General features: G+C 40.8%; 1 protein-coding gene across 4 annotated transcripts in view; it reads left to right on the top strand.

Annotated features, from left to right (window-relative positions):
• atp8a1 (ATPase phospholipid transporting 8A1) overlaps nucleotides 1-27,593 on the top strand; it is a 94,063-nt gene that overhangs the window by 33,320 nt on the left and 33,150 nt on the right. For 3 of the 4 annotated variants that reach the window (XR_009921688.1, XM_062393368.1, XM_062393367.1), the window contains exons 12-24: nucleotides 1,156-1,283; nucleotides 2,272-2,349; nucleotides 2,459-2,547; nucleotides 5,134-5,178; nucleotides 8,549-8,621; nucleotides 12,318-12,423; nucleotides 14,115-14,197; nucleotides 15,594-15,643; nucleotides 15,992-16,061; nucleotides 16,660-16,744; nucleotides 17,594-17,733; nucleotides 19,622-19,760; nucleotides 24,554-24,618. Coding sequence is in view for 3 of the 4 variants with exons in the window: in XM_062393368.1 (XP_062249352.1) it covers nucleotides 1,156-1,283; nucleotides 2,272-2,349; nucleotides 2,459-2,547; nucleotides 5,134-5,178; nucleotides 8,549-8,621; nucleotides 12,318-12,423; nucleotides 14,115-14,197; nucleotides 15,594-15,643; nucleotides 15,992-16,061; nucleotides 16,660-16,744; nucleotides 17,594-17,733; nucleotides 19,622-19,760; nucleotides 24,554-24,618 (1,151 nt within the window). In the remaining variant the exon portion in view is untranslated. The remainder of the gene's footprint in view (nucleotides 1-1,155; nucleotides 1,284-2,271; nucleotides 2,350-2,458; nucleotides 2,548-5,133; nucleotides 5,179-8,548; nucleotides 8,622-12,317; nucleotides 12,424-14,114; nucleotides 14,198-15,593; nucleotides 15,644-15,991; nucleotides 16,062-16,659; nucleotides 16,745-17,593; nucleotides 17,734-19,621; nucleotides 19,761-24,553; nucleotides 24,619-27,593) is intronic. The other variant, XM_062393369.1, reaches the window with a different exon arrangement.

Consider the following 27,593-nt stretch of genomic DNA (forward strand, 5'->3'; position numbering starts at 1 on the left):
ATACTGGCAGCATGCTGACTTTCTCTTTCCACTTCTGCTTTAAGCTGGATTTGGCCTCCGTGCTGTTCACTTATTAAAACATAAGAACAGTCCATGTCCTGCAACAGCTTGATAAACTGTTATTAATTTGCTTGATAGCTCCATGGACTCTTGCTGTTACATTGCAGTGACACACACATAAGACAACAGGTGTACATCTGTACTTGTGTGCTTTGTGCATGTCCTGGTTTGCTCTCATTTGAGATTCCTTTTTTTATTTTTTATGACTCGCTTGACCCAGCACAATTTCACCCTCTCATCTGACAATAATTCTCGCATAACGCCACATAACAAGCCGTCCCCTAGTAATGAGTGAAATCAGGTGATGTAGTGATCCTCATTAACACCCAAACTGATCTGCTGGCATAATCCACCTACTCTTTTCCACTACTTGTTGGTTGAGAATGTGCCTTGGACTGACTCTCCCTCCTTTGTCTTGAGAGCATCCAGTACGTTTGTCTTCCTCCCAACATCTTAAAAAAAAAAAAAGAGTTCCCTCCTCTGTGTTGTTGTAGAAGTAGCTTCCATTCTGCCACTTTCTTTATGCCGTCCAGTTTTTTTGTTTTGCAAATCGTTCTGTCATGGGGTAGGGCTCGCCATTTCAACTGCAATGATAAGCTCAAGGCTTGGGTTGAGGAAAGTAGCATTTGCACCTCCTGCAAGCTGAGGAAAGGTAAATCACATCCCTCCTGTTTTCATGTTTGGTGTCAGTGGGGTTACATGTTGATCATTTCCAATTGTTTGGGGCTTTTTGGGGACCAGCATCATTTTGCATAGTGCTTTGTGGAATTCATTGCCTGGATCATGCTGGATGCCAAGGCTGCTGCTGTGACACTAATGACATTTGAGATACTTCAGTCCCTGTTCGCAACTTTGAATCTTTGGGACATTAAATTGGACTGCTAATCAGTGCGGGATGAGGTTGGCTGGAAGAAAAAGTTAATTCCAGCTAATGCACAACGTTAGCCCAAAAACCTTCCTCTGCATTGGGATAATGTTGGTCATTGGCTGAAAGTAGCTTTGGGCATTTGCATTGAAACTAACCGATATTGATGAACCATCATTGATGAGTCTCCTGTGTATCAATCCCCTCTGTCCAAAACTCGTCCCTGATAGATGGTGGGGCGGCTAACTTTGGCCTGAACTTTCTCACCTTCATCATCCTGTTCAACAACCTGATCCCCATCAGTCTCCTGGTCACACTGGAGGTCATCAAGTTCATCCAGGCCTTTTTCATCAACTGGGTGAGTTGAAGTCTGAACTAAACTTTAAATTTAAGATGGATGCACTAGCGCACCTGTGACAGTTCCAATGCATTAGTCAGCATTCAAAGGAATTATATTATCAATGGATTGAATGGTAGCACAGATTGTCATATCTTTTGATTCACTCCTGCCCCTCTCATTAATATGTGCTATCCGCTTAGCACCAAACTAAAGTAACCATCTTAATTATGAAAACTTTGCATCATTCATCAGACGGATGTTTTCTTTAGGAACTGGTAGAGGCCAAAACCAAGCAAAGAGAAGTTTTATTAATGAACTTTACTTTGTCAGGTCGACATTAATCTAAATTAATATTAGTTGCTCTTTGTTTGCTTACTATCCTAAAAAGCCACTGATTGCTTCTAAATTCTCTAAATTACATTTATTACATCCCAATGTTACGTTAACAGCTTGTTACTTTGCCATCAGGTGGCCAGAAATTAGTTTAAGGTCCGGATGTCAAAATGAATAGATGCTGCAGCAATAACATGGTCACCATCTGAATTCACCAGTGAATTCTAAACATACATGAAACCTGAAGGACAAAGTATATCAGGAAGCCGTCAGAATATTGTTCTCTTTTATCCATTGCAACTAGGTCAACCCCTCTGACTATCTCAGCTGAGGAATTGTACACTTTCTTTTTAGCCTGAAGTTATTCTGAGCCCCGTTCATTCATTAAACTTTAAGTGAAAATCTTAGCGAGGAATTTTTAGCAACATTTAGGGCATTTCTCAGCTGGTCCCTCTTCTTTCAGCCTCTGCAGCCTTTTTTATCGGGTTTGTTTGTTATTGGAGGGGGGAAATTGCGATGCAGCTTAGAAGGGTTTGTTTTTGCTGTTTTGTTTTTGTTGTAATGTGTTTTGCTTGGTCTGGTATGAAGTTTACTTAAATGAAGAAGTGTTATTGCAACCAGAAATGTTGTTTCTTGAGGGAAGTGACACTAAACCTCTTGTGATTGCTTTCAGGACACTGATATGCTCTATGAGCCCACAAACACACCTGCCATGGCTCGCACATCAAATCTGAATGAAGAATTAGGCCAGGTAACCAATGTGTTTCTTAATTCACCCATATATTCTGGTAACTCCCCGATCTATCAAACTGTGTATACCTGTGATCTCAGTGTTAATCTGTCCCGCTCTACACACACAGGTGAAGTACATCTTCTCTGACAAGACAGGGACGCTGACCTGCAATGTCATGCAGTTCAAGAAGTGCACCATTGCAGGCGTGGCCTATGGGTGAGTTCCTGTTCCCTCCCCATATTTAATATTCTCTGCCCCTCCCCCTTTGCACCCTGTACCTTTGCCTCCCCCATCACCTTCATTAAATACAGACTCTGCATCATGGTACATCTGGCGTTTCTCCCTCTTCCCTCGCCTTCTCATTAGCAGCTGCATCAGTGCTCGTCTCAACATAAACTATAAATAAAAGGCGGACAGACATTTGCTAGCAAAGGCACTTCTTCTCTCCTTCACAGCCTTTCGTCCATCGTTTTTTCAAGTTGAAGACGTTGACAGTGCATTTCAGTTTTTCCTCAGCAGAGGTTGCAGAGCTTGACAATATGTTGATATGAGTTGGAAAAATAATATTAGTCTCGTCTTTGAGGACACACAAACATTTGATTATTTCCCTCACCTCCACTAACAAATGCTTTTTCACATTTAAAAAAAATCAGCCCTTAATGTTTTCTTCCTGTGAAAATACTCTAGTTTCATTTTAGTGCACAGATAATTAGCCTCGTTGGATGCAAATCAAGTGGGAGAGCAGAGTATCTGTGCAGAACCAGAGCAAGTGCAGGTGTGACAGTACATGATTAATCCCATTAGGATTCAATTAAAAGCTGATTGATGAAGTGCAGACTGAAGGACAAAAGTAGAGTTCTCTGTACCAAAGCTATCATTATGCTGCGATTGCAGAATGAAAACTTTTGACTGTTGTTCCCTTGTCAAAAATATAAAGTCACTTCAAGTAGTGATATAAACTGTACATGCTGCGGAAGACCTGTTAGTTTCACAGAGAGGTATTTTTATAAGGCAAATGGCATCGTTTTTGTTGTTAAGTTGTTAATTTGTTTTGTGTGTTTTTTATTTGACAGTATTTGGGTCAAGCCTTCTGGTCACACACTCTCCTCTCTGCTTAGATTGAAGTTAGACATCAGGCTTTTTGTCTCCCTTTGATTCTTTGAAACCAGGACTCCCTCTTATGCAATTGATTTATTAATATGTATGAATATTTCATAGCAGAAGGAAAAAATACAAGTTCTAATGAGCTAGAGCTTCTTCGTTTTCTTCCTCATAAAATAAGAAACAGGAGGTTAACTTTCAGAAGCTGTTTACAGTACAAATATTGTTCTGTGTTTATAATTTCACAGACAATTACAAGGCCAACTATAATAGTACTGTAGTCTGCTCAATTTATTCACATGGTAGAATGTATCCTGATATTTTGAAGTAGTTGTAATTAGACCCTGCATTTCAAATATGTCATAAATTTATCACAGCTGCGGCTTCGCATATTTGTTCACAAATTGAAAATTGCAGTTTTCTGATGACTACCTTCAAAATACTCCCCAGCAGAAGAACGTTCTACTCCTGTTGGACTTGAATCTTGTATAAGCTGGAGCACCCAGCTGTTCAGCTGTTCCATGTAGAACCTATATATTTTCTTAGCCTATTTGTAAAGACTAACATAATACATTCGTAGGAACCAGTGGTCTTGGCTGAGTGCCAAATGTAGGGATGGCAGAAAGTGCTGAAAGACAGAATTGATGGTGCTTGAATTATAAGTTAATTTAGTTTAAAAAAAAAAGATGTGCTGTTTATTTAGTTATATAAACACATCATCATATCTGTCCAACTCTAGAACAGCTGCAATCTGTTTGATGGCTGCTACTTCCTTTTCATTTCCTACCACACATCTGCTCTGGTGGTATTCAGCTGTCAACTGTTCTTTTATTGATGTAGTTTTCAGGCAGATATTTTAGTAATTATGCTATAAATTCTCTGTTGGTAACATGCCTTTACTTCTGGAATAATATACTGAAATCCTTTTTCCAGCACGACACATTTTTAATTGAGTACCTCTGCTTCAGATGTATCTGGGTATTCTTGATTATTTGAGTAAAAACAAACTATTTTTTTTGTAGAAATGAAGCACATGCAAGTGGATAGAACATTGTGTGTGCTGAGACTTGTAATTTGGTGCTCACACACACACACACACACACACACACACACACCTTGCCACAAATTAAGTGCGGCTGTAATTAATAAAGCCAACCCCAAGGGTGCAGACACTCATTAATTCCACTGGATTGGAGTCCAACTCTCAAACAGAGATATTTTGCAGGTCAGAGAAGCTCCCAGAATCCTCCTGGGTGTTATTTGCTAAGATAGGAATAAAACCATATTTCTTAGATGTCCTTGAGTGACAACATTCACAAAAACATGTAATTTATTTTGGTAGCACAAATTTGCATTGGTGATTGGTTTACTGTAGTGTAGGTCTGTGTATATTGGATCCAGTTGTTACAGCTCTCTCATGTTCTCCTGAAAGATTTTTGGCAAAATGGCCTCATTGTAATATCTTCATTTTATCAAAACACACTTTCAAACGTATTTATTGTTTTGTTAGTGCATAATATCTCTTATCACTGCTGTCAAACTAACCCCTGCACCTCAGCTGCAATCCCTACTGGCTGTCATACTCCTCATAAACTGTCCTCATCTTTACTAAGATCCCGGCACCCACACAATCCCACCACATGTTAATGGTCGACTCTGTCAACAAGATGATTTTTTGTTCTCCACCCTTCGCTCTTACAGTCACGTCCCTGAGGCAGAGGAGGGTAGTTTTGCGGAGGACGACTGGTAAGATGACCGGTTGTGAAGTTGTGGTTGATGTTGTTTTCCTTCGCTCTCAGTTTTTGTGGTGTAGTGCTGCCTTGCCTTGTGGAAATCGTGACTTTCAACACAATATTTCAATATATGTTCGCTGTGATTTTTCTTTCTATGTTCAGTGCTCTTGGGATGTGTTGTATGTTACTTTGGCTCGTGATTCCGTGTGTGATCGAAGGGTCTCAAACAAATGTTCCAGGATCGTGAAAGAGTTACTATTGATTTGTTAAACCTCCTACATTTAGCAGGAATACTAGACCGAGCTTTCTAGTGTTCACTGTGTGTTGTGTAAAGGCTGAAGCTCTGCAGCACATCCTCCTTCTTCTCCAGTTAACATCAAACTGACTTTGGAGATGCACACTCTTATTCTCTGTGTGCATGCAACACACTCACACTCTCACAGTCCTACTTCTTAGATCCATCTGCTGTAGTGTTGAGATACGCAGGAACAGCATGGGCGTGTCTCTTCAATTTTGCATGAGGCATTGGGGCCTGTTTGATAATGCCCATTGTGCCATATTGTTGAACCTTGCTGCTCTGAAAGAAATGATCTACCTCAATGAAAGCATGTTTCTACCGAGTTAGAGGCTTAACTCGTACACTAAATAGGTGAAAGATCCAGGTACAAATAAAAAAAGTATGCTGTGTCGTTTGATCGATAGAAAACAAAAATCAGTCTTATTCTTTTATTTTCTTTTAAAAACTCCTTTCAATGTTAACTAGGTTAAAAATGTCCACATGTTTTTTGTTTTGTTTATATGATACAAAAAATACCTTGAACAAGTGGAATATCTCTACCTCGGAATTTCAGGTTTCAAATAATAATTCAGACAATCAAGGTTTATTTGCAAGCCAAAATAGCTAAGGTTGCAAAGTTAAAGCTTTTCATCAGCACCAAGGTTGATCTACATTAGCAACACAGCTGTTTGGTAATGTTATAAATATAGAGTCAGTTTCTGGTTTGAGCACGTCTACCTGAATTACTCCTATATTGCCTCTTTCCACTGTGTAGTGTACACTAGCTAACAAAATAGAAAGCGATCAGAGGTTTGTTTTATGAGTTGTGTCAGAGGGTTGGGTGGAGATAGATGTGGAGCTACCATTTCACAGATCTGTTACTGGAAATATGTTGAATTGTTAGAGTTAAAATGTGAAATATTAAGGAACACCATGAGAAGAACCTGTAAATAGAGTTCAATGTAAATCAAAGCTTATCCCAGTCCAGGGTCAAAAATGAGAAAACCTTTCCTCAGCTTCACACAGGTCAGTTGTAAATGTGTTTCTTCCTCCTCCTAACCGAGCAACATGGTGTGCCATACGTTTGATCTTGAAGCGGTCCCCGGGTATTGACTGTGAACAGCCAGCGCCCTTGTTCCCATAGTGACAGGACCTGTGTGTGCTGGCAGATAATCATTTATTGTCTGTCCTCCACTCCCGGCCTCATGCCTCAGAAATCCACCACTGCAAGAGAGAAGACAATCTGGCTCTTTGCTGTATCGGGATTACTACGTGTAATAATGACTCCATAGATCTTCTTTGCAATTTGATCTTTGCTGCAGAATTTTGCAGGTTTGCATTTGACATATGAATACTGGAATAGAGGAGTAGCTTAGATCTGAAGAAAAAGGGTGTGGTCATACAGGTTGCATAGAGAAAAACGCCTCTATAGATTTATCCACCATCTATGATGGGAACAAAGCTATCTGTCCTCCTTAGTGTTTAGGCTTGTGGAGCATTTAGAAATGAAGACTTTGTTTTCCAATCCTCCCCTGACATATTTTAATAGAGCCTCTTGAGTGTGATAAATTCCTCTCACCTCCAGTGTATGTCGTGGAACACAATATCGATTCCAGCCCTGGGTTTTTAATTGCACCGCTGTCTTTTTCCCAATATTTCCTTGCCTCCCAAACCTCTATTTGCCGCGCAGTAGATTGAGGTATTACCGGCCGGCTGGCTGCTCGGCTCTCGGCCTCCTGAACAGTGTATCCTGTGGGATTAGAAAGACTTAATTCCTGCTAATGGCATCCTCGGTAACATTTCTATCAAGCCCTGGTGCCACTGACAAAGCTGCTGTCCACCTGATCTATAGGACTCTATTTATCACAGAATCATGAATCGATCTCCGCTGGGGAGCCAGTGAGCAGCTGGTGGCTACATAGAAAATCACTGGCCTAAGCCACTGTCTGAGATAAAATCACATCCTTATCTTTTATCAATTAGAAGCTGCTCTCTTCAATCTAGTGGGATTTTTTCTTTTTTTTTACAGTTCAGCATGACGTGTTTTCTTTTGTTATGTTCCTGGTGGAATTTAAGATATTTATTATTTTGCATCTTGCCATTAACAAATGTCATTTCTGGAAGTATGTAAGTGCGAGAGACTAAATGTGTTTCCTGTAATTTATTAAGGGCTTTCTTTGAATTACATGGTCTGTTTAGTCCCTGTAAGCATTTCTCTTGTATTGTTTGATTTCTAACGCAAAGGGCAGCATAATTTATAATTTATGGAGATGACAGAGGTGAATATGACGTGGAAAGGAGAAATTGAATGAGTGGGTTCTTTTGTGCTCAGTGAAATAATGTCAAGTTGTGGGGGGGGGGGGGGGTTGCTGCATTTTCACCCTGTCTGCATTGCGGTTGATACTTTTCTCAACAAACATCAATACTATTGGCACACAGCATGGCTCTGTGAATACTTTTGTAAGACCTGGTCTGTTCAGTCTCACTGCAAAGTCAATTCATCTGGTTCTTCAGTTATTTTATCAGTTTGTTGAAAAGATAATTTAAATTGAAATTTTATCTTAGTTATTTTTGATAATTTTCAACTTTATGTCAAGTACAGTGCGTTTAATAACTATCATGCTTTGGTGACTTTGAAGACATCATATTGGGCTCTGAACAATAAGAATGTGCACTTTTTTGTGGTGCATTTTGTTAATTTGGTTAAACCAGACAAATTGTAACTCAATGAATTTATCTTTAGGTTTTTGCTGGAATGCTGTGTGTCATCACAACCCACATTTAAGTCCTCTGCTAGACTGCAGAGTAACACACAGAGTATTACAAGACATAAAGTTTTCAATGCAGACTTCAAGAGGTTTTTTATTTTTGCTGTTGGTGCTTGAGAGATACTTTTAAGCTGCTTTATTTTGTATTTGGAAATCTGTCAGATGCTGCTTCACAGTTGTACTTTTATTTAAACTCCTGTCACAATGTTCTCTGATAGTGTTGCAAATTAGTCTTATCTACAGTCACAACAACACGTTCTAGTCGGCTGTCAGCACCGTCAGTGATGTTATCGACTCCTCCATCCTCTTATTTTGACTCCTTTGTCTCCTCTTTCCAGTCACAGCACACAGTCGTCAGAGGAGGCTGGATTTAATGACTCGAGTCTACTGGAAAACCTCCAAAGTAATCACGTAAGTAATGTCAGGGTTCCCCGCCGCTTGCCTGCAGTGACGGCTGCTGTTTAGGGACGAGCTCAATGTGTGTGGTTGTATAATTCCATTTTTACTGGATCTCTGCAATGTGTTGTAGTCGTGTGTTGGTTCGTATGTTGTGTTTTTGATAAAAGTGAAAAATAGGTGACTTTTCATGGCTTGTGAATCTGAGGAGATGATGATCGATCCACCGACATTCTTATTGCGGACGACCCACTATTTTGCCTCAGCCACAGCCACTTTAATAATAGTTTGATTAATATAACATCATGCTGAGCAGGTGGATTAGTGTTTCTTCACTAGACATGTAAACACAGGCAGGCAAACAAATACCTAATTAGTCTCTTCTGACTTGATAAACATCTACGAATTGGATTATCCACTATGGAGAAGTATGCTGCTGTACAGTAATTACAATAGTTTGAACTTGTGAAAATGAAAACTGACGAAAATATAAGTAATTAAAAATAGTGCCTCTGTGTCAACATTGGAACTCAGCACGTGCATTCGGCATCAGTCACAAGATGTCAGCGGGAGCATTATGGGTCACCTGTATTAATAAAGTGGGTGATTGATTGGCTGGTTGAGTACCTCAGCTGCAGGTCAGTGTGGGGGAGGCAGAATGTCACATCTAATTACCAGCATTTGCACCGCTCATGGGAAAGCAGTAATCTCACTGTGATGTTTGCTTTATTGTGACAGCCCAGTCTCTCCACACATTGAGTTTGTCTGGGATCTTCTTTAGCATCATGTTGATAGCCTCGCCCACACCGCTAATTATTGTTCATGGCCGACTGCTGTTTAGAAACCACAGTCTCTCTATGTCTCTGCGGGGATTCTGCTCATGATGAATCCGTCGGGCTGTAGTCGCAGTAATGCTTTGCCTTGTTCTGTCAGCTCTCTGATTCATACAGTCACCTTATTCCCTTTATAAGAAAGGGGTTAAAAATATAGGAATTAAAACATTTTCAATACAGATACTGTCAGATACAAACAGGTAATAATTTTGCAGTGATTCCTAAGATGTTGTTATTACTCTTATGACCAAGAAATGTAATTAAAGTTTGATGTTTTACAGTTTAACCATACACTTTATAATAGATATCTATAAACAAACGCAAATACAACCAAATATATACAACTTGGATTAAGGAAAATAACAAATACTTATCACATGAATGTAAACATGTTAATGTAAACACAAACATTTACTTTTTTGTGTTGTTTACACAGTAAAATAAGTTTATATATCGGAGCATATTAGCAAATTGAAATAGAGATACGTCTGTGAAAGGCTCATATCAGGATCTATTTTACCCTTCAGTTTTTATATGGATAGAAGAGACTAAATATAACACGTTGATTAATGGGCTTGAGGGTTCTCGTCCTTTCTTTTAAATCTAAAAGAGCAAGGTGATTCATTTTTTGTTTAACACCTGTTTTCTCACAGTTCAAACCCGTTGTCCCTGGGCCATCAGAGCGTCTCTAACTTGAATGTTACTAATCCTTGTCATCGACAGCAGTTTTGCACGGCTACAGGCTGTTGGTAGGTCGGAGTAGTGTTGATACAATATTGAGGGGATGGCCGACCACAGGGGACGGGAATTAACAGCACTGACGAAAATAATCATCCCCTTCGGTGCTTTTCGTGTTCTCTTGAGTCACCGGACATGTTCTCTGCCCTCAGAGCCTCAGCCTCTGTGGGTGTTTGTTTGCTCGCCCGCTCGCTCGCTAACTCTCTCTTTGCTTTATTTTCTCTTGACCCCTCAACTTTAACCACACTGGCCACGTCTGAAGTGATGAGCGTCTGTCACTGTTGCTGTGACACTGATTACCCAGGAGTCAGTGGGGGTGATAGCTAGCAGCACGGCATTAGCTGTCACATCTGATTGTGCCATCAGAGCACAGCTTGTAACATGGCTGTTACCATCACCAGGGATCGCACACACATGTTTGTCTGACTTGGCAAACAAGAATCAGGGGATGCAATTTATTTGGTTTTGTTCAAAGGCATAACAAGTTCCTTTTAGCACCTTGAATATACTTTCTGTATGAGAGCTGCTTTATTACAAAATGTCAGTGCCTTGCCTATAAGCATCTTTTAAATCGTATTAATTAGTAGAGCCACACGGATTAATACATTTTGCCAAAATGTAACCTTCAGTATCGGTATGTTATGCATTTATATTTGTAGATATGAAAACATTTATTTTACATTACCGTATAAAAAACTCTGTTTTTCACCTCCATTAGATTCCCAGCCAATGAGCTAAGGCCTCCAATGTTTTAAATTAGATACTGAATCTCATTCTGTACTGTCAGTTTAACCAATATCCATATCCCTAAAGCCAAGTTTAAAACTCAGACAGCTCCGTGAAGAGGTGAGGAACGGCCAAATGTGGGTATCTCTAAATATGTCTACAGACACAAACACACATGTCCTTCAGAGGATAACTGTCAAGCCCAGCCAGATTAGCATGCTGCTTGGAGGCAGAGGGGGCTGTCTCAGCCACCTGGACTGTAATAGACTCTGTGTACTTTGATTTAAGAGACGCTCTTTGATTCGCGCTCTCTCTCCGAGCTCCTTTGTTTCCTGTTCAAGATCTCTCATCAGAGTAGCCATGGCCGACTGGAAGAGCAAATCTAATAACACTGTGTCTGTGTGTACTGGTTTTGTTGCATAAAAAAGGGGGAGTGTTTCTCTCTGTTACTTGAGAATCTTTCCAAGGCAGCTTTGTTTATTATTGGTTGCTTCTTATGTTGTTGTTAGTGATGCAAGTAAGTCTGCTATTGATCTATCGTTGGCAATCCAGTCTACAATCCACACTGCTGCTGTACCGTGTGATTCCGGCCTGTCGTAGCCCTGCAGGCTGCTGATCCCGGCCTCAGCTGGAGAATGGAGCTGGTGGTCCTGAGGTCTCAGACAGGAGCCTCAGCAGATGCCTGTCCGAGTGAACCCCATGGCTAGTTAGTCATACGTTTCCCCTCATTACCGTAGAATGCCCTCAGTATGTAGGTTAAAGCTTTTTTTCCACCACTTTGTGTTGTATGATCACACACGAGTAAATGCTTCAGCAGCTGTCGAGTTCTGTTGGATCCTACTGGCTCGTTACCAGCATCCGTTAGTCTGGCTGAACCTGACGGTTTCATACCGAAGACACTTGTGATCTAAAAAACGAATTCAGGTGTAGTTAGAGCCCAGTTTTGTAGAAAACGTGTTAATGGTTGGAAAAAACAATAAGTTTGTGCAAGAAAATGTTAAATGTTTTTGGTACAAAAAGTATCTCCAAATAATGTTTCATGTTTTATTCATCGCCTACTTGTTGCACTGGATGATTTGAATTTCTGTTCAAGGTTGTTCGTTCCCACATGATTTACATTATCCGGAAATTAGTTTGATAAATTATTAATTCAATTTACAAAATGTTTGACTTTAGAAGAAAACCTTGTGGAATGTTCTGAAATAAATCTGTGAACACTCATGAATAGATGTTTTCTGTTCTGTTTGCGTGTGTCACATAAGTGCACAGATTTAATGATCCTGCAGGCGGATCCAATGTCCTTTAAATGTCCTTTCTGCAGTAACGTTAGGCCCCCACCGGTTGTTTTGTTTGTGCTTTGTTATGTTTTATTAAAGAACATTAAAAGTCAAAGTGCCCTTTCCTCTTCCTGCAGCCTACAGCTTCTGTCATCATGGAGTTCATGACCATGATGGCCATCTGTCACACTGCAGTCCCCGAGCGCACGGATGGAAAAATCACCTACCAGGCTGCGTCTCCAGGTAAATCACAACTACATGAACACATGTGCCCATCAACATCCTTAATTTAAACGTGTTGATTAGTGAGACTAGAAATTGTGGAAAGTTACAGTTAATCAGATTTGAACTTTTATATTTAAAGCACATCAATTTAAGTGTTGGTCCCACATTCACACTGTAGTGTAGTTGGAGCCATCTAGAACTGGAGATGTATTTGGTATCACACTCTGGCTCATACTGCAAAAAATGGCTTCTTAGCCATCCAAAACAATTAAAACTTGCATTGCTGATGCTTCAGAAAACACTTTTCTAAAACAGGACATCATTTATACCAGTTTTTCTAAGTATGTTATTGGATAACATAATAGCTGATCAGTGTTTGTTCTGTCTCAAACCTGACACTAAATGTAGAACAAGCTGTACACAGTAAACTCTCTGTTGTAGGCGTAGAGATCCTTAACAAAAAGACAATCAAATCAAGATCCTCGCAGTTTGCCAGGACACAGTTCATCCTGATATTTGGACGAAATAATGCTCAAATGAAGAAAGTCCTTACATTTTGCAGTGTTACAATGTGAAATTAAAAAAAATACTGAAACCCACCCACAAACTGACATCAACTGCAGTCCAAGCAGCAGCACCTGTTACTGTTAACAGGTGCTCTTTAGTCTTGTGAAAGGAGGCACGAGTCGCATGAGAGCTGCAGGTCTGATACTCTGGGTGTTGGATTACAGCCGCTGCCTCTCTGCAGCTCCGGGCAGACCTTGGTCCGGGTGCTTTGCATCAGTGATGCTGTTTGTCTTTGATATTTCCCTTTGTTGAGACGTTTAATTTTCCATCTGGTTCGTCTGTACCTCAGTGAATGGAACACACCGTCAAAGCCTGCAGGCACCAGTATTTCACAAAGGCATTTATATAATCATCAGTGCAAGAGAGCCGGTATTCAAATAAAGGAATTAAATATCCTGTATACAAGTTTCCTGCTGTGTGTCACTTTGATTCTGGGATGCTAACTGTGATCCCTCAGTCTATCACATCCACAGCTGAATGTGATAGACTGAATCTTTCACCAGTCAAGAAAAGGCCTGAAAGCATGTTAGAGGAAGTGAAATTAACTTATGCTCGATCCATGGTCCAAATGTAAAAGAAGTAGCTCTATTGGGAAATATTTCAAATGATTATTATTGCCAAATTCATCAAATTGATTTAATTATTTTGCATTGATTAAAAAAGGAACAATTTGGCTTTTAACACTTATCAATCGATTAACAAGGTCACTCATTTCTACAAAGAAACACAGCTGCTTTTCAACTCACTTTTATTGCTTTTAAAAAGTGAAATTCCTTCCTTTTCTTGCCTGATTGCGTAAAACAATCATGGCCTCATGGAGCTTTGGGGTTTGGAGCAGAGCGGGGAAATTGCTGCAGAGAGAAAAGCTCGACAAGTGAACTGTAAAAAACAAGCGGAGAGCTTTTTTCTCGCCCTGCAGCAGCCTCATGCTGGAATCCTCATGCGAGCTGCAGCATAAGTTACCTGGTCCACAGCTTTCACTTCTCTGCCCTCGTTGTGGAAATGTGTCGACATGAAACAGTGTCACGTCACAAATAGGACTGTGGGTTAAACCGTGAATGTCAGGTTCAGTATGTGTGTTAGTACTGGTGTCGATGTGTTATTGGTATCTGTGACATTGTGGGTTGCTGTTTTCTTTCTAGATGAAAGTGCTCTGGTGAAAGCGGCGCAGACCCTCGGCTTTGTGTTTTCTGGTCGAACCCCAGACACCGTCATTGGGGAAATGGTGAGTTGGACGACGCAGGGATTATCAAAGGTGTTGAAGCTGTGGGTGCTGATGGATGGATTCACTAAATCTTAATGCTGGCAACTTGATCATGTAGCATGACCACAAGGATATTTCTCTCATTGATGAATTAAACTAGAACCCAGGGACATAAAAAAGGCAATGTGTCTTTGTGTTGAGGAGAAACATTGTCAAAAGTCATTGTTTATCTAGGTGAGATTATAATTCACTGTTTTACAAGAAGCGCTCACATTTGGTGATGGTAACACAAATATTAACTTTCAGTACAACACACCTGCCTGATCGTCTGGTAATGAGAATAAATACTTCTGCTTCAGACCTCATCCATCAAACTTCCCCCTCCATCATTTCCCTCACAACCCCCCTGAAAAACAAATATTTTCATTGAGAGCAATTTGCCAGACAACAAGCGGAGTTACTGCACCTGAGCAAGAATTAGCACCACTCAGAATTGCCTGTAAAATATTAAATTGTGTTTACACCTACATATTTATGTGGATGAAACAAACAAGATATAAGAGCGTTTGAGGTGCTGTGATTCTGACTGTTAAGTTTTTATGCTAAGCTAAGCTACACTAACCAGCCGATGGTTACATGTAGTTATTACTGCCCAGTCATGACATTTTAAGGATTTTCTCATCAAACCCTCAGCTTGAAGTTAATTTAAGTAACTCTTTAACCTCACTGCACATTCTATTTATTCTTGTCCATGAAACAATAGTAGAATACGTGATCTGTAGAATATCTCAAGGCTGTAAACGTGGTGATTAATTCACCATCATTGTTGTTTTGTTCAGATATTCTAAAACAGACCTTGACCTGAAACTAATATGCATAATACCAAAGAGAACTCAGCCTGCTGTATTCACGTGGGTCGCTCTAAAGGGAAATAACAAATTGCACCTTGGCTGCGATTATATCCTGTGCTGATGCAGCGTGTGTCCTCTCCAGATCCCATCCTGTTGTTCCTTTAATTGGCTAACCTGATAATTGCTCTCAAAGAGGCACGAGGCTGAAAGGCCAGAGGCATTAACAACATTTTCCACTGCTGAGAACATCTCGTCTCCAAGACGTTTGTCCATTTTCGTAACCTTTATTAGGCCCTCTAAAGCTCTCAGCGTCTGTTTAATCACTCTGTCTTGTACCTAGCGCTCTCCACAATCAAGGAAGTTAATTGAATTTCACCTTGTTACTCTCCCTCCATCAGCCCAGCGCAGGTAACTGATAAACACATTTAAAGTGCAATCAGAGCTGATTGGAGAAGAGTAGCAGGGTTGTCTTGTGCTGCTTAAGATAAGTTGTTGGAGAAGAAGACGCCTTAGGTTGAGATTTCTCACTTTGGACTGTGTTAACTTGTCTTTCTCATTGGATTTAGCTCGGAACAGAAGAGAGGTACGAGCTGCTTCATGTGCTGGAGTTTACGAGGTACGTCTAAGACGCTAGCTTCTTTTATTCTAATTATTATATTTACGACTGGAGGGTAATTTGTCATGCATACAGAAGATATTTGCAATAACATGCTCAATAGAATCCCGTGCTATCAGACTTCATCATCTGACTTTAGCTACTGTGATTTGCACTAATTAATTTCGATGGAGGTGTGAAATCTTGTCACCCACCTCTTGGATTTCTAATTTCAGCAGACATATCCTAGCTCAAACAGTATGTGATAATTTGCTGTAGCAGCAGTAACACCTCGTAATGTGATTTCTCTCACTTGCCTCCGCTCTTCCTCTCTGAATCTTCTCTCTCTTTTGCCTTTTTCTATCTCAGTGTGAGGAAGAGGATGTCTGTCATCATGCGCACCGCATCTGGGAAGATCCGCCTTTACTGCAAAGGAGCTGTGAGTGTCTGTCTCTCTCCATGGCAACGCATGACAGCTCGTCACCATCACCACCTCCACCGCAAACACAAATGTCGAGCGCTCTGCTCCCTTATTGCCTCTCGCTCTCTAGTGAGGAAATCTTTGCTATGAGCAGCGGCATAAAGCAAGAACAACCAATTTCACACATGTGTGCTCTTATAAAATAATGGAGACACAAACATTATGCTTCACAGGAAGGCGCTCACAACTAAAAATATCCTAAGTGCTCTCATTTCACAGAAGCAGCATTATCTAGAAGTGCTGGGTGTAGGTTTATAAGAAAACAATATATTTGGTGCAATTGTAATGACTGTGGAGCATGTACTGAATATTCTGTTTGAGGATCTCATCAAATTGAGTCATATGAAGGAATTGGTGCAGGTATAGGTACATAGCCATGTCAGGTTAATCGAATGTTAGTAATGTTCTTGTGAAATCAATATAATAATATAATAACTCACTCACTCAGAAGAAACGGACGAAAATGGTTTAAAAAAACATAAAGTGTAACTCACAGTATTTGTCTTTACTTTCCTCTGTGGTTGTCAGTAACCAGTGAGTGTTTGTTTCTGCTCAGGACACTGTGATCTACGACCGACTGGCAGACAGCTCCAGGTACAAAGAGATCACATTGAAGCACCTGGAACAGTTTGCCACTGAGGGTGAGTGGAATAACATCGCCCCCTGTCTGCAAAAGAAAAATGTCTCGAATGTCTGCATTCCACCATTTCTTACCCTTACCTCATCACCACTTTGTCGCCGACTGCAGCAGATGAAGCTGTTCTGTTTCCTCAGCTTATCCTCATGTGAAATTATTAACAATCAGTCTGAAAGTGAGAGTAAACTGAAGGAACATTAGTCTGAGTCAGTGGAGCTGAGAGAAACTGCATCAGTCTTTTTCTGTGTCCATACTGCCCCCCTGTGAGACACATGCAAAATGATGTCATTGGGAATAGTTGATATAGGCTATAAATAGCATCCAGGACAGATTGTGAAGATCTTCAGTCCCAGTCATTTGAAGAGGCCTGAATAATACATTACAACTTTTAGCCTCAGAGTTACCACAGAGACAGAGGAACAGCATTATAATCACATACATTACATGAACAACTACTGATATAGGACATAACTATTATGATCATTTTATATAAATCAAGATCAGCTGCATCAGAATTTGAAGTCATCCTCTTAGACACATGATACATCTGTGTCTATAATGTTTGTAATTGCTTCATTAGCATATTACATTTTTTATCATATTGACTGTTGGGGAAGAAAACGACCCCCTGTTGTGGTTTCCTTTTTAATATTTCAATCTATTGATGCACTGATCTAATCTAGTGATATAATCTCAGCAAAAATGCTCCTTACTAATCAAGAATTGGTGTAAACGACTAATCTGTCAAATGTTCTCAATGCACTCTAAAGTAGAATAAAATGTATGTTTGGAAATACATTGATACACACAGTTAATGAATAAGCATTGACCTGATGCTGTTTCCTTCATACAGGGCTTCGCACTCTCTGCTTCGCGGTGGCTGACATCAGTGAGTCAACCTATCAGAATTGGCTGGAGATCCACCAAAGAGCCTGCACCTCCCTGCAGAACAGAGCCCTCAAAATGGAAGAGAGCTACGAACTGATAGAGAAGGTTTGTTAATTGAATTACTGTGAGATATGTTTTAAAGACCCATTAATTCTGTCTAGTACCTCCAGTAGATAAAGTTTGTGACATTATGTACTCTTTATTTGTGGCTGCATGCAGTCTTTACCTCGTACACATCATACTTTGTATACGTCTTTATAAACATACTTTATAGCCACCTGTGCATCTGCAGCAAAACAAACCTGAAATGACGACTTCTTTCTAATTAAGATTGTTTTGTAATCAAACCTGGAAATCTGTAAAACTTCACAAAAATAAGTGCTTATTTGTGTGAGTGATTCAAGCTTTGAGCAGCAGGTAGGTTTGTTTTTCTGCGAGGTGGGTCTGTGTGGAAGCACGACTCAAACACAGGAAGCCGCAGTCGTAAATCAACCACTTGGCATGTTCAGGGCCGCTCCTGGTCCTCCAAAACAAATGGAGGCAATCAATCATGAAACCAACACAAAAGCTCTCAGAGAGGTTAATGTGATGTGCGGTGCTTAATGGGCAGAGTGTGTTACTGATGCTATCGCGGTTTCAGGGCGCGTCGCTCCTCAGGGCAGCTCATACTTAAACATGCACACAGTGAAGCCACAGGGGGGCACAATGGAGCTGCAGGAAGATTTGCATTCATCTGCAGTTACTCCGTCACAGACAAAATGTTTGAATACAAATTTGATACATTTCAGATTCTGCAGCCTAAAAGAAAATAGCTGATCATTTAAAAAAACTCATTTTTTAATAGTATATTGTATTGAAAATCTGTTTCATTTATATCCTTCAATTGATCATTATTCTCAAAAAAGATATATTCATAAGTTTGAATATTTTACAGGGTTTCTACAGGGACATGAAAAAGTTGAGAAAAGTCTTAAATGTATTAATCTGAATTTTCTCCTATAAAAAGTAAACATGTTATTATATAGCATTATTCTCTACTAGGCGACTGATCCTTATCTTCAATTATTGGAAAGTATTTCCGGGACCATGAAACATCTGTTGTATATCACAAAGGTCTTCATTTTACTTTATATGTTATGGTAAAAGTCTTAAATTCAACTTATTGAAACCTGCAGAATCAAAAGAGCAGGGTTGAAAGCAGCAGGTAGAATCTACCAGTTCTTTAGTCTCCTATACTTCAGCCTCTGTTTTGTATTAGAAACAGAGAAACTAAACCGGAATTTGGTGAACCTACCAACACCAGACAAAGTCTACCACTATTATGCTACTGATGTTATCGTTCTACCTTAGCTTAGGGCTTGAAATCCTGATCCAAGTGGTTTTTATATAATAATCCACAAAAAGTGCCCCTGACCACAACAGGAACAATAGAACAATTCACATCCAGCAGACAGTGAAAGAGGGCTCATCAGATATAGCCCATGTTCTTCCCCAGGCGCATTTTTCTGTGCTATGTGGTTCTCAATGATTAGAGAGACAGAGCTACAGACGCACAGGCAGCAGGGCTCAGGTCACAACTTAGTGAGCTTCCCCTGCCTTTCCTTCTGCCCCTGGCTCCCGTCTCCCCTCCACCCCTGGGTCTCGTCAAATCTCTTGCCCCATGATGGGCCAATGCGAGGCCACAACCAGCCCCAGCGAACCGCCGGGTTTCCTGGGAAAAACACCAACTGTATTTTGTGGGTGCGCTTGTGTGGGACAGATTTTGTCCACAGCTACACACACACTAGTAAGGGCACGGTAACTGATCCAAAACCCCTTAAGCCTGTGGAGTTTTTTTTTTTGCTGGGTGATAAACAAGAGCAGCTGATGGGGGGGGGGCGAGTGAGTGAGTGACACAATCCTGGTTCAAATGTTTCTCTGACACATGACGTTTTAAAGGCCTTCCTCTTTTATGGTCACCACTCACGGACTTTATTTTTTTTTCCTGCTGTAGAACCTGCAGCTCCTGGGGGCCACGGCGATCGAGGACAAGCTTCAGGATAAGGTGCCCGAGACTATAGAGACTCTGATGAAGGCTGACATCAAGATCTGGATCCTGACTGGGGACAAACAGGAAACAGCCATCAATATTGGTGAGAATGATCAGTGATATGTTGGATCTCTGTATTATAGAAACTGTCAGGCGTCTGTTTTATCACCAGAATTATTGGAGGCAATACAAACAATAATACACTTGCAGTCCTGGAGGCTTGAATCTGCCTCTCCCACTTTTTAAGCATAGTGTGTTAAAAAGCCTTTTATTCTTAAACAAAACACATTTTGAAGCTGGAAATAAGCTCAGTGCTCCACCCAGCTGTTACACAGCAGGCAGATGCTGGGAATGCAGATGAACTTGTGTTGTTGATACTGACAGATGAGCCTCCATACCATCACACAGTGGGCTTGAGTTAATAAAAGTAGTCACGTTACTCAAGAGGGATGATAATAATCCCTTGTTTTGTAAATGCAACAATGGCAGAAACTCTTTACAAGGGAGCGTGTGCGGCTGCAGATATATGATACTGTTGTGAGCAGAAAACATACGTACAGCTCCCTTAAATTTATACTTCTTTCAAACCTTAAACCTCCAACTTGCTATGCTGACTTTCTGCAAAAGATACTCTGACTGAGCATTGCTCTCCTAAAACATTGCTGGACTCAAGATAGTCAGTTTTCAATGTATTCAGTTAATGCATTAGGGGAAAAAAATTGAAAGTCTAAGCTTTGTCTTCTTTGTCAAAACCTGGTGGGTGATTTCACTTGTTTGTGTGTTATACTAGTTGTAGCTAATGCATCCTTGGACATCCAGGCTCCAGCATAGATTATTAGCTGCAGAGGTCTTTAATCACTTTCATACTCGTGATCTTCTGCCCAAACCAACTCTGATTCAAGTGTCAATCATGACATTTTAGTTGAGACCACACGAATTTCAAAGTCGTTGGATCGCTGTGCAGTTCACACTACAGCGTTTGCTGTCCTGTGATTGGGAGTGTCGTCCTGAGTTCATACTACACGACTGACTGGCGAGGGGGGGGTCTCAGTTCAACTTGGTTGGCTGTGGATATGACAGATTCCTCTAGATATTTAACCTGTTAGAAATGTAGTCATAGTGGACAAAGTGTTGGTGAGCCTCTTGAAATGCATTTTTTGTGAGTTCACACGTACTGACTACTGACCACTAATCCAACGTTTGGCTCAGATTCTGGGTTATTGTTGGCAACTTCCAAAATTTGTCAGCAAATGGAAAATCGTTCTAAGAATCGTGGGTTGAGAACAGGGCAGAAGCCTCAACTTTACAATGCTGCCTCCAGAGCCACAGAGAGCTTTAAAACACTTAAATCACACATACAGAGCAATTATAGCCATACTCCTCAAGACCTGTAAACAGACGTGATGTTTAATGCTAAATCAATGGAGTGAGAACCCTAAAGGCATCTTCAAGCTTATTGTAGAGAGTCACAGAAGACATTATACAACAATTTATGATCACTAAACTAAACTTGTGCATAGGTGGTGGAGTTCCCCTTTAATATAAAATCGTTAATACGTTTTCTCATTAAGCTTTGGGTGTAGTTACACTCTACTCCTGTGTTTGCGCTTGGTCTCAAACCAGATGAAAAGTCCCCGCTAAACCTGATCCGTGCTGTGACAGATTGTCCTTGAGCCTGTGACAGGTATTCCAGTCAACCCTCTGGTCATTCTTCACCCAGCGAGACAAACTACTGACAAGCTGAGTGCTTGTCTGTCACACATATCTAGCAAAAGCATCTGTCGCAGAATGCAAGATGATGTATGAGCAAGCTGCACTGACATGAAAAGCACAACATTCGTATGTACACAAGCAGGCACCTCTCACGTATCCGGTTCCCTGAGAGGCTTTAACCCTGCAGATGCTATCAGAAAGGTGAAAGACTAATTCTGTTCTGCCAGTTGAGTTTGTATTCCTTTAATATATCTTCTTTTTGGATCTGGCTAATTATCATGATGGGTCAATGTTGAAAACAGCTAAATTCACAACACTGATTTCAGAAAAATAGATATGAAAAGTACCTCCACTTGTGGCTTATACCTACCACTGTGGCCTGACTGAATCGGCCCTTTGTGCCCACTGTGCCCAGATGTGAGGAGGCTCTGCAGAAGCACAGGCTCACTGCAAGTATTTTTACAAGTCCAACATTTGACAGAGTTGCTCAGTAAAATCGTCCTTCAATATTGACATTGTTTTTACTGTTTTCCTCACTGAAAGATGATCCTCCATTTCCAGGGTTAATGGTGCACCGGTTCTGACACATTGAACCGGTGAATTCAGCCAATCGTATTGAGATCTGTCTTCATTTCACGGTGGCCTGAACCACCCAGATGCCGAACTTGGCACGGAATGACGAACTCTTGGCACATAACGCATACTGTATTTATGAAATTGAAGTAGGGAAAGTCAGTCTGATCTGACGCTGTAAAGACTGTTATTGTTCAAGTCTGTTGTCTTTAATCCTGAACCATCATGACACAATGTACAGTACCTACTCTGACACCACATGTCTGGCTGCTCCAGGAAAGAGCAATGTTTGCTCTGGGACATGCTCCCAATGCTGTGAGCTGTTTGAGGGGAGTTATGCGTACGTAATGCTCAGGACAGGTATGAGCCAGAACTCAATGAAAGGACAGTGGCTGCTGGTAAACTTGTTAGCGACTCACTTTCCTGGAGGTACGACTTAGGAGAAGTATACAAATAATGTGTGGATTTTGGCCAGAGGATATATCATCCCCCGTAAGCAGTGATAAGTGAAAGAGTAAATCCAACTCCTTATCTGCCTTCAAGTATATATGTTGTTTAAATAGCAAATGCACTTGTACACATCGTCTTAAAATGAGGTGTGTTTTCTTTCTAGAAGCAGTGGAAAGTGCACTAGATAACAGATACCAGTCTGAAGTCAATGGCTCAGCATTTAACTGTTATTTTGTAAGGATGATTATTAAGATAGTAAAAGGGCCTTTACAGCTGCTTGTTAAACAGCATAGACTCTACATGTTAAGATGGGGATAGAGCCGCGGTAGTGAAGTGAAGCCAATTCCTTAGCTCAACCAATCGTAAGCCAGTCTCGGCTGTCAATCATGCTGCACCACCTTTTTTTAATAGCATCAAAAAACGTATTAAAAATATAACTTACCACGAATACTTGAATGAAATAAACTATCCTTGAGAAAAAAGTTATCTTTCAAACATTTTGATCTGACTTAAGTTTCGTCCATGTCCCATACATTAACATGGGCGAGTGGGGATTTATGACAGCCGCAGTCAGCCACCAGGTGGCGAGACAAACGCACCTCACTTTCAAAGGCAATGAGAGATGAACTCAAACATGAACATTTGAAGCATGTGCCAAGCACAGCAACTTTTATTACTCGTATTAAATTAGCAAAAGTAGAATTTGACATGTCCTAAATGCACTTTGTTAAAATGCAGCCAAATGTGAAACCCACTTTAAAGTGCCTTCTGTGGCTATAGAATTACTTATTTTTAATTGTTGCTTGCGAGGCAACGTCCCTGTGACACCAGTGTCGTGATTACACATTCCTCATTTCCTGTGGGAGCAGTGTTTAGTTCCGCCTGAGGTGGAGAAAGACCAGGAATTCAACTTTCTCTGGTGAAATAAAAAAAGGGGCAGTTTGGCTGCAGTCAAATGAGCTTAAGGTAAACACATTAAGCGGAAGGGCTGTGGCAGGGGGAAGGGGTAAGACAGTGTTCAGATGGGGAGACATGTTCCACACACTGGCAAATTTTTGGACTTTTGCACCTTTGCACTTAAGAAAACAATCTGCCAGACCCCCAGACCCCAACCCTGTTTGGTTTTGACTCTGGGGTGAAACCTACTCACTTCCTGATGCAAGGCCCCCTCCGTGTGTATGTAAGTGTGTGTGTGTGTGTGTGTGTGTGTGTGTGTGTGTGTGTGTGTGTGTGTGTGTGTGTGTGTGTGTGTGTGTGTGTGTGTGTGTGTGTGTGTGTGTGTGTGTGTGTGTGTGTGTGTGTGTGTGTGTGTGTGTGTGTGTGTGTGTGTGTGTGTGTGTGTGTGTGTGTGTGTGTGTGTGTGTGTGTGTGTGTGTGTACAACGGAGTCTGAGTGGTACTGTGTGTTTTATGCATTATCTTATCTCAGTTTAACTCACAGAAAATACCACCCATATATTCACAGAACACAGACTTTGTGGTAACCACCTTAAAGAAACAAAAAATCTCTTTCCAGACAGAAGCAAAGTGTAGAAGCCCACAAATATTCATGTGGTTACGCCTCAGACGGCAGCTTTTTCATGCAGCCACGGTTTGAAAACTGAAGGCTTCAGTCCTGGTTGGAGAAACATTTTTGTTTTCCCCAGTGAGCGGCTCGCTCTACCACCTTGCTGGTGACCCTGAGCATCTGTCCCAGCCAAGAGCTGAGGGGAACGCTCCCCAGAGAGCCATGTTGGGTAACTCAGAGTTGTAACTGCCTATTAAAACAGGAAACTGACAAACCCTTGTAAACCAAACTCATTAGTCATGTCCCGCGACACTGAGCTCTGAGCTGTAACATTTTAATTAGTATCCTTTAAAAATGTATTGCTGCATCCTGAAATATCCCTTATTTATTTGATCATGTATATTTTTTATCTTTTGTTGTATGTTTCTGTTTGTCTGTTAGTCTTTGTCTCTGTTTGTCTGTGTCTCTGTTTGTCTGTGTGTCTGTGTGTTTTGTCCCAACACAGTGTCGATGTAGTAACTGAAGAGTTGTTTAGCGGATTTAAAATATTTTCTTCCTGCCTCCAGGCTTAACGTCCAGGGTTTTGTTAAATCTCGTACATTTGCTCTTTACAACCTGATGTGTCATCCTCTGTTTTTCTCTTTTTCACTGCAGGACATTCCTGCAAGCTGCTGACCAAGAACATGGGAATGCTTGTGATCAACGAAGACACTCTTGATGTGAGTATTTAGCCTTTTTCTCTTGTAATGATCTGGCCTACTTATATTAAAAATTAACAACCTAGCCGAAGAACACTAAGTTCACCATTGTTCGCTTCTTTCAATAGTGAGATATAAACTTAGTATCCTTAATTTATGATTTAGATCATACACACATCTTGTAGCTTCCAGGAAAATGTTGTAAGTTAAGTGCATGTCTTAAAGACTCTTAACAGTAACAGACCAGATGGATTTATGCCAACATAAAGGCAGTTTTTAATCAGAATACAAAGCAATATACTGATTTAATTTCTGGCAGCCATTATATACAGTTCTGTGGACAGTTTTTATCCTCTCAAAAGTGCACATGAGTTAAAACAATAACCAACAAATATTTTTCACATAATTGTTACTGTGGTATTTGAGGCAAACATTTTAAGTGGGGTCACTCATGAAAATAATAAGCCCCTCATCTCCTCGCCTAATCCCCATTTAGAAACTGAATAGATATGGCCACAGGGAGCCTTATACACACACAGACACACACACACACACTCACACTGAGCCAACACGCATCCCAAATCTGCCGTCAACATCTTTAAGACACCCAGCAGAGAAGTCTGTTGACCCCCCGGCAGGAGAGCCTTGTCTGTTGTTTCTAAGACTGAAAAGGGCGAGTCCCTGCACCTCCATCAGGGGGAACAACTGAGCAGAGGAGCCGCAGATGGAGGAGAAACTTGACTGGGTTCAGTTTGTCGGGCGAGAAAGGGGGGACTCGGCGAGAAGAAGTGAATAAAGCAGGAGAAAGCAGCAGGGGGTGTTCAGAGTTGATGACGGATGGCCTTCACTCTGTCAGCCAGTCGTTAAGCTTGATAAATAGAGTTGAGGTAGAAATCCGGGGTCGGTGCATTCATAAAGCACACGAACCGGCGCTTTGAAATGTCAGCTCCCATTCTCCTGTGGTTGAGCAGATGCTTACATAAGGCAGTTTGTTAGAAGGTGGAGGGAGAAAACTCTCCTGCAGGACGACGGCGGCACAGGGAACAGAGGACCAGGCAGCAGCGCTGGTAATTCTGAGCGCTCTCATGCTATGAAACAGAGTAATTGGAGCATGTCTTCTCTCCTTGCTGTGTTTAGAAATACTGTAGTTATCAAAGGGAGGCAGAGTTTTTAACATCCCCTGTACTAAATCTTACTTGAACTTAAATTCCCAAAGTAAAACTCAGCCTCCAGGGGAGGATTAGGTCATTTTAACAAGCTTTGTCTTACACTCAGTGTGTTTAATCATTTAGAGAACTTACAGCACTTATTGAGGATTAGTATATTAATCATCAGCCAGTCAAGCCTCTTTTCTTTTTACGTCATTTATTTCTATAAAATTGTTTCTTTGTCTTGTTTATTACAATAAAATATTGAAAAAGAGATTGATTCATGCAAAAAATCATATTTAAACTTAATATCATCTGTAGCACAAAGAGATTTTTATCTGTCGATGCTTTTGAATGTTTTCGATGAGCTGTAATGGGAAACAGTTCATGTCCACATACTTCCAACTATGGTGGAACATCCTCAGAGTCCAAGACAGATGATGACACTATGTTCATACAAATGTCCAGATTCCACATCATGAGTGTCACGTCCTGTTGGCCATATCACTCAAGGCCTATATCAACAATGGAGCTCAGTCTTTATGGGAAAGCTCTTGTGGATTTTCTGAACGGACGCCACATACCCACTCCAAAACCAAACACTAGCTCATCACATAGGCTGAACTAGTCATTATAGCCATAACAAAAAAGGTTTTAGGATGAGACATGTCGCATTAGAGCTAAAATTCCTGAGTGTAAATTGGGGGGGAAATGGCCGCTCTACTTGAGGAAATGGTAAACTCAGCTTATCACAGTATGTGATTAATAGATTGTGCCCCAAACAAGCGAATCCTTTCTCATGCATTCGATTCACCAGCTCTCACACATGCACACTTGCATGCACATGCAAACACACACTAAGACGTCATCTATCCCAGATAGAGCGGCTATAAATTTTGGCTTGTGGTTGATTATAGACATCAACTTTGACCTACTCTGACCTTTGCTTGCACACACACATACACACACACACACACACACTCGTATCTCCATGACACAAGACATTATATTGATTTACCTTCACTTCCTTAAGACCTCGACCATAACCCTGACTTTCTTGACCCAAACCCTTAACTTAAATATAACCTCACCATAACCTTAAAACATGTTTTCACCTCAACACTTTATAATTTACTCTGAGGATTCGTTGCCATAATGTCGCAGTGTAAACAGATTTAGGTCCTCACAACATGAGTAATACCTGGACCACACACACACACACATATAGACTGTGGTACTGGCCTCTCTGCTGCTCACCATCTCGTGCTGTTTTACACACTCTATCAGGGATGGCTAAGTCTTCGCAGCTGCTTTCTGCTTGTATCCTCTTGCTCGGTTTCTCTCCTCTGTTAATCCATCATCTCTTTCTTTGCATGTCTCTCACTCTCCGTCTCTGGCTTTGTGAAACGTTAAGCCCCTTTCTCCAAATATTTCTTTTAAGCTGGGGTTTCAAAGTTTTGTTATGCCAAGCGAATGTAGCATGGTCCCCTGGTACGATCTAAATGCTTTGACATATCTGACCTCAACACCAGGCTGTGCCCCCTCCCTCCGCCATTCTCGTTAATGACCGCCATTTTTTTTAATGATTACAGCTGTTTGAGCATCTGCTTGGCCCATTATGTTTGATACCAGGCATCGAATCTGCTCATTCAAGTCCGTCTTTCTCTCTTTTGAAAGTAACTCATGCCCTAAACTTCCTGTTTCCTGTCTCCTTAAGAACGCTTTAATATTTGGAATTCATAATTTTCTATGTCCGAATCTAAAGCATGTAAATTATGTGGCTTGTCAGTTTGGACTGAATTATACATGAAGGTATTGAATCACTTGTACCGTACCATTTGCTGAATA

Source organism: Platichthys flesus, chromosome 8 (assembly GCF_949316205.1).
Source record: "Platichthys flesus chromosome 8, fPlaFle2.1, whole genome shotgun sequence".
In the NCBI taxonomy this organism is placed as follows: domain Eukaryota; kingdom Metazoa; phylum Chordata; class Actinopteri; order Pleuronectiformes; family Pleuronectidae; genus Platichthys; species Platichthys flesus.